This window comes from Musca autumnalis, unplaced genomic scaffold, assembly GCF_047663935.1.
Source record: "Musca autumnalis isolate F117 unplaced genomic scaffold, ASM4766393v1 scaffold_2, whole genome shotgun sequence".
Lineage (NCBI taxonomy): Eukaryota > Metazoa > Arthropoda > Insecta > Diptera > Muscidae > Musca > Musca autumnalis.
Genome location: NW_027411755.1, coordinates 92706031 through 92718463, shown reverse-complemented (window position 1 = coordinate 92718463; position 12433 = coordinate 92706031). Strand labels below are relative to the sequence as shown.

At 36.1% G+C, this 12433-nt stretch overlaps 3 protein-coding genes across 3 annotated transcripts; 1 reads left to right on the top strand and 2 right to left on the bottom strand.

Moving 5' to 3' along the window:
- The first annotated feature begins 1395 nt into the window (after nucleotides 1–1395).
- On the top strand, nucleotides 1396–2264 carry Taf13 (TATA-box binding protein associated factor 13). The gene is made up of 3 exons (XM_073965912.1): nucleotides 1396–1633; nucleotides 1695–2031; nucleotides 2096–2264. The coding sequence occupies exons 1-3, from the start codon at nucleotides 1595–1597 to the stop codon at nucleotides 2116–2118; spliced, it is 399 nt and encodes a 132-aa protein (XP_073822013.1). The 5' UTR covers nucleotides 1396–1594; the 3' UTR covers nucleotides 2119–2264.
- Nucleotides 2265–7308: 5044 nt separating this feature from the next.
- Nucleotides 7309–8807, bottom strand: Pyroxd1 (pyridine nucleotide-disulfide oxidoreductase domain 1). The gene has a single exon (XM_073968345.1). The coding sequence runs from the start codon at nucleotides 8805–8807 to the stop codon at nucleotides 7332–7334; it is 1476 nt and encodes a 491-aa protein (XP_073824446.1). The 3' UTR covers nucleotides 7309–7331.
- On the bottom strand, nucleotides 7309–9491 carry mRpS18B (mitochondrial ribosomal protein S18B). The gene has a single exon (XM_073968347.1). It carries the CDS (start codon nucleotides 9489–9491, stop codon nucleotides 8859–8861), a length of 633 nt encoding a protein of 210 aa, XP_073824448.1. The 3' UTR covers nucleotides 7309–8858.
- Nucleotides 9492–12433: the final 2942 nt, after the last annotated feature.

Sequence of the window (12433 nt, the reverse complement as noted above, 5' to 3'; positions counted from 1 at the left end):
TAAAGTGGTAAAAGTTGTAAAAGTCGTAAACGATTTTCATATAAATTTTGTGTAAGGGAACGAAAATGTGTAAAAGTGGTAAACATTGTAAAAACTTGTTAGTTCTGGAACAGAGCTAAAATTTATTATAACGAAGTCTCAACGATAAAATCATTTTTTGATATTTTCATTTGTTAGTACTATACACAATTAATACGATATATAGATCATTTTACGATAATTTTCCAAATAAAGTTTTAAAGTTCTATATTGTCGTATATTTTTGATGCTTAATTCAATTTACAACAACTTGTTTTGAAAATTCATGTTCGATCAGCTGCGCATATGCATCCACCTTGATCATTGTGATATGTTTGAAATCAACAAAAAAATAAGTGTAAACACCGGGGTGTATTTCAGGATTTCGTGAAATCCAGTGGATTTTGGAGCGCAAGTATAAACTTGGCATTACCCTGCGTTTACACATGACAGGACAGTTGAGTACATGTATTGATTGTCAAAACCCCAAAACTTGCCTGTGTGACGTAGGCGTCCAGACAACTGCAAAAACAGTTGTAAAATTATGAATGAAAATCGTCGATTTCTTTTTGTTTTCCGTTCACATATTTTCTTTTTGTTCATGGTCTTTTGTTTTCAACACATTTCAATTATTATTTCACACATTGTTACAAAAACGTCAACAATTTGTTAACCCTACTGTCTGTGAAAAAATGATGGACAGCTGAGAGACAGCCTAAAAATGTATGTATGTGTTAGTAAAGCAGAGTTGTATTTGCAGACAGTCTGTCTTGTGTAAACGCCTAGTTATATAGAAGTGCAAGCGTTGCCATATCAGATTTTCCTAATGACTACCCCTATTATTATGCATGGCATACTACTATGCCCAAACGTTTATTGTTGGTCTGTGCCTTTACTTATGACAATGGTAAAACCGGCACAAGTAGTAAAAGTTGTACACTGCTCCCATTTGAATTGTACGTCTAACTTGGCGTTTACACAAGACAGACTGTCTGCAAATACAACTCTGATTTACTAATACATACAAACATTTGGCTAGTTGCCTCGGCACTGTCTGGTAATTTTCGTAGACAGTAAACATGGACATTTTTGAAAAAATGAAAACAAATCTATTTCAAATAACAAAAAAGACAACAGGACTGGGATGCAGCAAAACAAAAACAAAATATGTGAACGGAAAACAAAAAGAAATCGACGATTTTAATTCATAATTTTACAACTGGTTTTGCAGTTGTCTGGACGCCTACGTCACACAGGCAAGTTTTGGGTTTTTGACAATCAATACATGTACTCAACTGTCCTGTCACGTGTAATCGCAGGGTAAAGTAAAGCAACGCTTTTCAAGTAAAAAGTGGTAAAATTTGAAGATTCTTGCCGTAAAGGAACAGAGCATGTATTTGGCCACAATTTCCACAAAAATCCACATTTTGAGGACAATTCTCCAAGACTGGCAACACAACGGGAACCCATTCTGCAGTGAATTATTCTTGTTGATTTTCCATTTTTCAATGAGCTATTTTGTTTAAAGAAACAGCAAAAAAGACAAACAAATTGGGCAAGCAATTTGATTTAAGAAATGGCAGCAAATAATGATGAACCATTTGAAAATGTCGACGTAAGTGTTAAAAATACAATTAAAAGAAACATTAATGATCCCCACATTTGACTCTTTTTAGTTTGATGAAGAGGAAGGAGAGGAACAGTTTGTACCGACAAATGCTGGACGCAAACGTTTGTTTAGCAAGGAATTGAGATGTATGATGTATGGCTTTGGTGATGACGAAAATCCTTATACGGAAAGTGTTGATTTGCTGGAGGACCTGGTTATTGAATTCATAACAGAAATGACACATCGTGCTATGGAAATAGGTCGAACTGGAAGAGTACAAGTTGAGGATATTATATTCTTAGTGCGAAAAGATCCTAGAAAATATGCTCGCGTCAAAGATCTACTAACAATGAACGAGGAATTAAAGAAGGCGAGGAAAGCTTTCGATGAAATTAAATATGTTGGTATGTTAATGGTGTTGTGTGATATTGGGAGAACCTCTTCTAAACTATTTCATGTTCTTTACAGGAAGTGAGGCAAAAATCAAATGACAAAAGTCAAAATAGTCATGACCAATTATGTGGCCCAATGGCATCGATTTCCATAGAATCTGTCTGTTAAGTTATCTAAATATACAATCATATAATAAAACTTTAGATTTTCAACTATTCAGAATTTTCTGATTTACAATAATAAACATTATTATTTTTTGTTTAAATATACATACAACCAACTGTTAAGGAATCTAATTGGAATGATACACTAATCACTCGGCTTGACTTGGAGTAGGGGAACGCATATGTGTAAAAACAAACTTTGAATTGACAATTCATATGGTTGCAGTTTACAACTTCTACTACTTTTGCCGGTTTTACCATTTTCAAAAGTAAAGGGACAGACCAATTATGCTAAGTGTTTCAAAACTTCAAAAATACGTACTTTTAACACAGGTAAAAATCAAACATGTATCATTTTTATTTCTGATGCATTTTCGAGGAGCAATGGATGAGTGTCCAACTGAAATATATTGAAGTTTAAAAGCACAAAAACTAACGATACAGAAGACAGCCTTTCTGTTAAAAAAAACCTGCTTATAAGGATTCACGCAATTTGTTCAACAAAAGTGGTAACTCAAAATTTTGAAATGTTCACTTTTTATTTAAAAAAACAAAAAAAAAACGATATATACAGATATGTGATGGAAACCGATTCGACTCGATTTCGCATAATTCGAAATCGTATATTTCAAATTTTGGTGAATATTTTATTGAAATTGTGATTGGATTTTAAAAATATTATTTAAGTAAGGGAGTTTCGCGAAGAAAATATATACAGCCCAATTATGAACGGCCTCTCACCGTGAGTTTTCTCTTTCTCGCCTCCTCCCCTATTATAAACATCATATCGCCGTGAGTGATGTTATGTTCTCACTGTTCCCTTATTATAAACAACAAGAGGGTGAGCAAAACTCACGTTCGTGAAAAAATTAGCTATTACAAATGTAAAAAAAGTGAGAAAAAGAGGCAAATTTCTGCTGAAATTTCTCACTACCGAAATCAAAGTGAGTTGAACAAAAAAATTTAAGTGTGAACATTTATTTTAAAAAATACGAATATTTTGTATCTGTAATGATAATTAATTGTATTTTAGGTTGAAAGTAACAAAAAATAATAAGAGATTTTTTATGTTGTGAGGTTATTGTTGACCTTTGGACGCTATTTTCTTTGGTTTTAATTTGGCTTGAGGTCAACTTAAAAATTTAAAAACAAATGGGCTTTTTTGTTTTTATTCTTATAAAAAGAAAGAAATATCATTATTATAAATTTCTACCATAATGTTTATAGTTGCATAAAACGAATGTTCTTTTTTTTTAAAGCTTAGGACATTGACCGCTAACATTTTTTCAGAGTTCTTTACGAATTCGGTCTGAATCTCTGAATTCTTTCAGAATTTGGTACAAAATTGGGTCTACCTTCAGTTCCAAGAATGGCATGTAACTATCCACTGGAGTTATATGACTAGGTTTGGCATCGCACCATTAAAAGACGCAGAGTGCTGTGCATGGTGCTATCAATATTTGCCTAAGAATTTAGACGACTGCAATATCCCAAGTATAGTTGAGCAAAAACTACTCTGGTTTGTTGTGGACTTTATTCACACTATATTTGTTTACATTAGAACCTGCGACTATGTGAAAGCTATTCAAAACTACTTGAAATGCTTGTTGAGCAAGGGATTCTATCCAGTATGGTTGGGCTTCCCTCTCTAGAACGTGAAGATCATTCTTGATGGACCTAGTGTGTCGGGCCAACCCACCCAACGTTTTAGTTACAGTACTTGCTCGGGCATTACCGTGAGAGCCATCCCTATCTCACGGTAATGCCCGAGCAAGTAATGTACACGATTTGGATCTTTTGGGGTCGCAGTCTTGGAAAGAATGGGAGATGGTGCTAAACACAACTTCCACTTCATTTCCTTGGTATTCCTCAGAATTTGCCATTTCTGTTATCACCCAAAATGCAACATTAAACATTTACTTATTGTAGCCATTTAATGACGTTTTTAAACGACATTTGTTCACTTTTTTACGATTTTCCAATAAATTTCACGAATTCTTCAGTGTAAATAAACAATTTTCACATATCTGCCAAAACAAAAGAACAGCTGTTACAGATGTTGCCATGTTGCTTTAATGTTGTATTTTCTTTTACCAATATCCATGTTCTTTTACAGTGGATTGTTAATAACTGACATTTTTCTTGCTAGAAATGTTTATTAATTTGAAAATTTATTTATTTTTTATACAAAAAATAAGAATTAATTAATCTCAAAGTTATTTGTGCAAAAAATGACGGTATGGCAACACAAATTATTATTTCAAGGGTTCACAAGTCGCGCCATTTTTTTCATTTTCCGACTTGTCAACCCTTGTTCACTTTTTGTGCTCCTCCCTGCTCAATCATAATCATAGCGATTATGAATCTTCACGTAGGGAGCTACTCACAAGTGAGTTGCAGTTCACTTTCACCTGCTCGAGCTATTACGATTGGGCAGGGAGGAGCACAAAAAGTGAACAAGGGTTGACAAGTCGGAAAATGGAAAATAATGGCGCGACTTGTGAACCCTTGAAATAATAATTTGTGTTACCATACCGTCATTTTTTGCACAAATAACTTTGGGATTATTAAATTCTTATTTTTTGCATAAAAAGTAAATAAATTTTCAAATTAATAAACATTTCTAGCAAGAAAAATGTCGGTTATTAAAAATCCACTGTAAAAGAACATGAATATTGGTAAAAGAAAATACAACATTGAAACAACATGGCAACATCTGTAACAGCTGTTCTTTTGTTTTGACAGATATGTGAAAATTGTTTATTTACACTGAAGAATTCGTGAAATTTATTGGAAAATCGTAAAAAAGTGAACAAATGTCGTTTAAAAACGTCATTAAGTGGCTACAATAAGTAAATGTTTAATGTTGCATTTTGGGTGATAACAGAAATGGCAAGTTCTGAGGAATACCAAGGAAATGGAGTGGAAGCTGCACCAGCGATGTTAGGACATCACAGGAGATCAATGATTGGTTCAAATGAGGTTCAGCATTTAGCCAATTCCAAGAATTGTAAATACAATTCGTGAAACATCCGATGTTTTCTCCAGTATAAGAACCAATTCAATGAATACTAAATATAATTCCTAATGCTTTCTTCAACACTTAAACCAATTTAATGAATTTTAAATACAATTTCAATAAATTTCAATTGTAATTCCAATTTTTTTTGTTCATGGCATATAACAACCCGTACTTAAAATACTATTCCAGGAAATTGCTTGGTGTAGATACCATTCCACTGGGTTATCGACGATGACGTGATTAAGATCTCAAAATGGTTTGGATCTTTTTGGGGCAACGGTCTGGACTTATATTCCATCAAAATATTTGATTCTATTCAAGCTTGAGGGCAAGTGATTGGACATGTCATCTTTTTAGCACCAGCACCCATTTTTTCCAAGACTGCGACCCCAAAAGTTCCAAATCGTGTACATTACTCTCTCTAGGAACAACAATCGCAGACATGGGTTGCTCCAGATTGGGTCCTTGTATATTTGTGAACCGCTTTATACAGTATGCAACTTTTTGATCTGTCCATACCTGAAAACGGGGAACGCTTTAGTTACAGTACTTGCTTGGGCGTTACCGTGAGAGCCATCCCAATCACCATCTAGTAGGTTGGCCCGACACACTAGGTCCATCAAGAATGATCTTCACTTTCTAGAGAGGAAAGCCCAACGATACAGGAGAGAACCCCTTGCTCAACAAGCATTTCAAGTAGGTTTGTATAGCTTTCACATAGTCGCAGTTTCTAATGTAAACAAATATTGCGATTAAAAATATAAAGAAACTCTTATCACAATAAGGTAGAATCTATTCCATTTCCAATATTTCAACCATCTTTGATGGTCATCCTCAGGGATTGGCTTTCAAAAACAAGAACATTTGTTTTATGCAACTATAAACAATATGGTAGAAATTTATAATAACAATGATATTTCTTTCTTTTTATAAGAATAAAAACAAAAAATTTTAATTCTTAAGTTGACCTCAAGCCAAAATTAACCCCCAGTTTTTGTAACTTATTTTTGTTCGTTCGTCTATATTCGTAATAATTTAGGCATTCATAGCTCAGCCCCCAGATGACATACACATCTAATTTTTTGTATACCCGTTCCATATATCATTAAGGATTCCTCATTTAAAAATCAGCTCTCTACATTTGCGCTTAAGCGAGTAAATCGATCTACAAAATTTGACAATTCGTGTGAGAAGAATAAACATTTTTACAAAAACTGGGGGTAAAACCAAAGAAAAAAGCGTCCAAAGGTCAACAATAACCTCAAAACATAAAAAATTTCTAATTATTTTTTGTTGCTTTCAACCTAAAATACAATTAATTATCATTACAGATACAAAATATTCGTATTTTTTAAAATAAATGACCACACTTAAATTTTTTTGTTCAACTCACTTTGATTTCGGTAGTGAGAAATTTCAGCACAAATTTGCCTCTTTTTCTCACTTTTTTTACATTTGTAATAGCTAATTTTTTCACGAACGTGAGTTTTGCTTACCCTCTTGTTGTTTATAATAAGGGAAGAGTGAGAACATAACAGCACTCACGGCGATATGATGTTTATAATAGGGGAGGAGGCGAGAAAGAGAAAACTCACGGTGAGATGCCGTTCATAATTGGGCTGAATAGCTCGAGCAGGTGAAAGTGAACTGCAACTCACTTGTGAGTAGCTCCCTACGTGAAGATTCATAATCGCTATGATATTCATCATCGAAGGCAACCCAAATAAATTCAATTTCGATTCTGTAAATCGAGTCGAAATAGAAAAATAGAAAATTTTGAGTAACTACCCTTTTGTTGAACAGTTGCGATATGTATTTTATTTTAAAGGTCCGTATTGTGAAATCATGAAATAAAATAAATACAAAGTTAGTTTGCTTGTTGTATTCAATATTATCGCTTGAACGTTATGTAACTAAAACGATTAAAAAGCGGCATAAATTGAAAAATACGACATGTAGATCTTTTCGTTCTGGAGCTTAATTACAAAAATATAAAGTTCGTTGGGGGGAAGTCAATACTCCCCTAGATATGGGCCTCTGCAGTTCCGAACATTTCCTTGTGTAAAAACCTGCTACTTGGAAATAATTTAAAAGAAAATTAATTTTATTTTAATTTAATTTTATTTTAATCAAAATAATCATCGATATCTATGTCAGGATTAAGAATGTCATCGCCAAATGGTGTTAAATCAATGCCATTGAGTATGAGATTTTCACATAATTCAGCCAGTTCCGTATTTCCAATTAGAATAGCACCACGCAATTTGCCATCTTGTAGTATAAACTTTATGTACTCATGACCTGGTGTAGTTCGCAACAGGATTTCATAGTTTGTGCCAAGACCTTGTCCATTATAACGTCCCAAGAGAATAACAGGTAAGCCAAATAACTGTGTAACATGTCCGAATAGCTCAAAACAAAAATCTTGATAAATTGTTTCGCCGAGGTGGTGTGCCGACATACTTCTACCAGCCATCGAGCCCATTTGTCGAGCTTGAGTCCACAAGCGCATTTGAAACCAGTGTTCAGCCTTCTCCCATGCAGCTGTACAAACATCGCCTGCAGCGTATATGGATTCATTGGACGTTTGCATCATTTCATTCACTTTTATACCATGATCATCTTGCGATAGTTCGAATTGTGGTTCACAACTGTAATCGAGACGTGGATCCACTCCAGTAGCCGATACAAGAAAATCACACACAATAATTTCGCCAGTGCTGAGTTCAACTTTCATAAGGGTTTTGTTTTTCTCCGCATCAAAAACTTCGTTCATGTTCTTAATCAACGATTTAAAGTGTATTATTGGTTTGTTAGTGCTTGAACCTGTGCCTTTTAAGTCAAACTGGCGATGCCAATCGGGTCCTAAAGCTGCTCCCTTCTTTCCGCTGCTTTCAGAAGCTACTATTTCATCATAACGCAAACGCTTTACAATGCTTCCGGATGTATTATTTGGAGTGCCGTCTTCTATTGTGTCCATTACTTTTTGGAAGAAATAAGCAGCACCCGGATCAATGAACGTTGAAGCAATATGGTTATCCTTCACCACCCAGTGAACTTCAATGCCCTTTAGCTCATAAGCCAATTCACTGGCAATTCCGCCATTACCTACTAGCACCACAGTTTTTGAGTTAGCCAACCTTTTTTGTAGTTCTAACACAGAGTCAGTATCTCGAATGCCCATTATTAGAGGATTGTCTTTCTCAATGAGACGAGGTCTGCCACCAGTACAAATACACAAGTATTTGTAATATATTTTCTTGCTTTTGGTTGTAATAATAAACTTCTCTTTGGCATCCACATGTTGTAAACTGTCAACTTGAGTAATGATAGTTGGGGCTAAAAAATCCCTTTTTCGAGTGCTACCTTCTGTGGTTGCTAATGTCCTTTCAAGAACATCAAACTTATGCAAGTACCGAGCAACTGGTTCTAAATTTGCTACGGTCTTGATGATGTTAGATTCGGTCAACAACAATATCGATTCCTGGGGACAACAAATTGCTGTGGTCTCTGCGCACGTTACACCAGCTATACCCCCTCCAACAATGACAAATGTATAACGTTCGACAATGACATCTCCACCTTCCATAGATTTTTCCATTCTTTCGTAACGTGTTTCTTAAAACTATTAACAATGTAATGTAGAAAACCCTTATGCTTGGGCCTTTTGGGCGTATTCACTGTAATCGAATTCGCGATATGGCACGTCGAATGTCAACAGTCCGTAATCCCTGGCCCTTTCGACTGCAACTAATAGCTGTAAATGTTTCTTTTGGCATAAACCAGTTTTCGTGTAACTCAGCACCTGGCCGGTTTGGGGGGAGATGAATTGCTTCAACAATTCTATATTGCGATGATCCAGTACCAAATACTCGTCTCTACAAATAGGACAAGGATTTCCAGTACTTATCATACCCTGCCGAACGCAGGTTTTGCGCGTTTTACGCGGTGGAAATGGGCCCTTGTGGTTACGTCTGTACTGTTCCCAGACCAATTGTTTGCCGTAAGTCTGTTTATAAGCAGAACTGTTTAGGTATCTGATGGAGGTCTCAACAGGAATAACTTTTGTACGATCCTTAAGCATTAATTTGCGGTCTTTCTCGGTTAATTCACGTTTCTCTGGTATTTCATCTGCCGGTAATTCAGTCGCTCCTTCTTGATTGTGATGTTCACAGTTCACTGGCAAAGAAGTGTGAATGGATTGGACCAATTGCGACGTAGCTGCAGTGTGATTAAATGCAAATCGCGTTAGCACATTTCCTAAACTTCTACTAAATTTTATCATATTGAGTGATTAATCAATATGTAACCTCTTTTAAGGAAAAATAAAGAAAAAAACAACCTGCCTAAACGTTATGTTATACAACTCTGATGTTATTTGACAGCCAAACAGGGTTACCATCTCAAATGTTGTTTTAAGTCAATGTAAAATCAAACTAAATAGAAGCGTCGGTCGCAATTCAGTGACACGATAAAACATTGTGGTATAAAAAAACTAATGCGTGGTTTACATTCGGGGTCGTTTCGTGATTTCGCGCGGAATCGAGCAAACTTTATCATAATTTCGCATACAAAAACTAAATCATCTCATTTCGTGATTTCAGCGAAATCAAAATCGAAATAACAGTACTTATGATATAAAACCCTGTTTTTGCCTAAAAAAGTACCGAAATTTGCAACTCTTTTCACGTGTCACAATAAACAAGGTAGATGGTCAATTGCTGCAACAAATAATTTCAGTATCAAAACTAGTAAGTCCCGGGCCACACTAGAGTAATCAATCAATCCCACGGATTGACCCGGGACCACACAACATCAGCGTTCCGGCCAGCGGCTGCCACCTCAGTGTACATGTGTTTGTATTTGTTTCGTTTTTCTGTGCTGGGAGCGGCATATCCCGGAATGTCTGCTCCGGTTTCTTTTGGGCCGTGCCGGGACGGAGGAAAACCCAGGACCAATATATTTGTGCTCAGTTTGTCACATCCGCATCTTCAGCCATATCCAATCTTCGGTGAGATGCAATAGATGTCAGGAGTGGGTGCATTTAAGGGGTTGCTCTGGACTTGCCCACGCGAGGGACTACGATAGAGACTATGTTGCTGCATGCTGCGCGAACACAGCCCCCAGTGAGTCGTCGTCGTCAGATTTCGAAACTCCTTCGTCGTCGGATTACGAAACTCCCCCGCAGTCCCCCCAACAGCAGCCTCACCCGAAGCAATCCCAGAAAATGCATTCTTTTTGCAATTTAATTGCAATGGGCTTCGAGGTAAGATCGATGAAATAGTGGACTTTATGAATCGGAAGAAGATCAAGGTCGCGGCGGTGCAGGAAACCATGCTGAACGACCACAGCTCAGTACGTTGTGATGGTTACAACGTAATAAGGAAGGAGATGTGGAGGTGGGGGATTAGCTTTCTTTTGCACCAGTCTGTTCAATACAGACCTATCTCAGTTGAGCCTGCCTCTAATGACCCGTGCTTGGAATGTATGGGGGTAGCAGTCAGGTGTGGAACTGCCGAGATAGAGCTGCTGAACGTATACATCCCGCCGAGAAATAGCTGTATCTCAGATTCTAATAGTACGTTTATATATAACCGGATTTAACAAACCCACTGGATTTCAAATGTCATAATCCTCATTAAGAAGGTTAACCCTGCAAAAGGCTATAATATAAACATGGCCTAAGCCTGACATTAGCCCGTTTTTGGAAATCATAATCGTCTGGTCCTGGGGGACTATAATGCGCATCATGAGATGTGGCATTCGGCCCTCGGAAACGACCAGAGAGGTAAATGACTTTTAGAGCAATTTCGTGAAAAGTCACCTATGCACAGTGGTTCCAGCCATTGGCCAAAAATAAAAAACTTAATGTCAAAATTTGATTATAACATCTGGCTATGACATGAGCCTTTATATTAGTTTTTGTTTCATTCGAACGCGTTCTTCTTAAGAATTGCTCCAAAAGTCGGAACATTTGATTACTATTTTTTGTAGTGAACACAACTTACAATTTACGTGTAAGTAAATATATTAAAAATATTGTGAAACTATTACCTGCCAGCAAAAATTCGGATCCGTTAGTCATTATGTATTCCATAACAAAGTTTTTTTTTATTAGTTGCTTTTTTTCCACTTCATTTTTTTCCACATCATACAAAGTAATGTATACAAAAATAACTACTTATATTACTTCTTACTAAGTAATGAGTCGGTGGCACAGAGCTTGTGTGTCCGACTACAAATGCAAGGGTTGTATGTTCAACGCTCACCGTAGGCCGGACATTTTTTGTTAAAAAAAAAAAAAACAAAAAAACAAGTAAAAAAGCGTTAAGTTCGGCCGGGTCGAACTTTTTATACCCTGCACCACGAAGTGCATTGAAGTGAATAGGAACAATTAGTTTAATTTCGATTAAGAAAGTACTGAACTCTTCCTTTTATTGCAGGAGTAGTACATATATCTCAACTGATAATACTCCCTTCAAAACAGCTCATATGGGGCGACATTTTTGTTCTTTCCAAAACATGGACCAATATTTGCAATTCTCGGAAATGAGCGAAATACATAAAATTGGACAGTACCGACTAGACCTAAACCTGGATATTCTGTATTTGCATAGTTAGCAACATCGGGAGCACCGTTCTACGGAGGTTGTATAAAATGTTGACCTGTACCAATGAATTTCTGGAGGAAAGTTTTATAACTCCAGCGAATACTATGTAAATAAACTTTCAAAATACCGAAAATTGGGAGGGACCTTTCTATGGGGCCTATATAAAAACATGGTACAATACCGGACAATTTCAAGTGGAAAGTTTTATACATACGCTAAATAAATAAATTTGAAGAAAAGAGCTTATACTGATAATTCTCTTCTGCAATATTTTATACACCCATGACAGTTTATATACTAAATTTCAACATTCAAAATACCGTATGGTATTTACATACATACATATAATAGATTTTACCACAATTTCATCCACCTACTACAATCCGCTCGGACGCCAGAGTGATTTCCACAGACGGACGGACATGGCTATATCGATGTAGAATTGCACGCTGATCAAGAATATATATAGTTTGTGGGGTCTAGTTACAAACGGAATGACAAACTTAATATACCCCCCATTTTATGGTGGAGGATATAAAAAACAAAGAACAGTAGCTGGTGCACATGTAAGCGTTTAAACAACCTGATGAGACCGACTCCTAATCGCATCACTAAA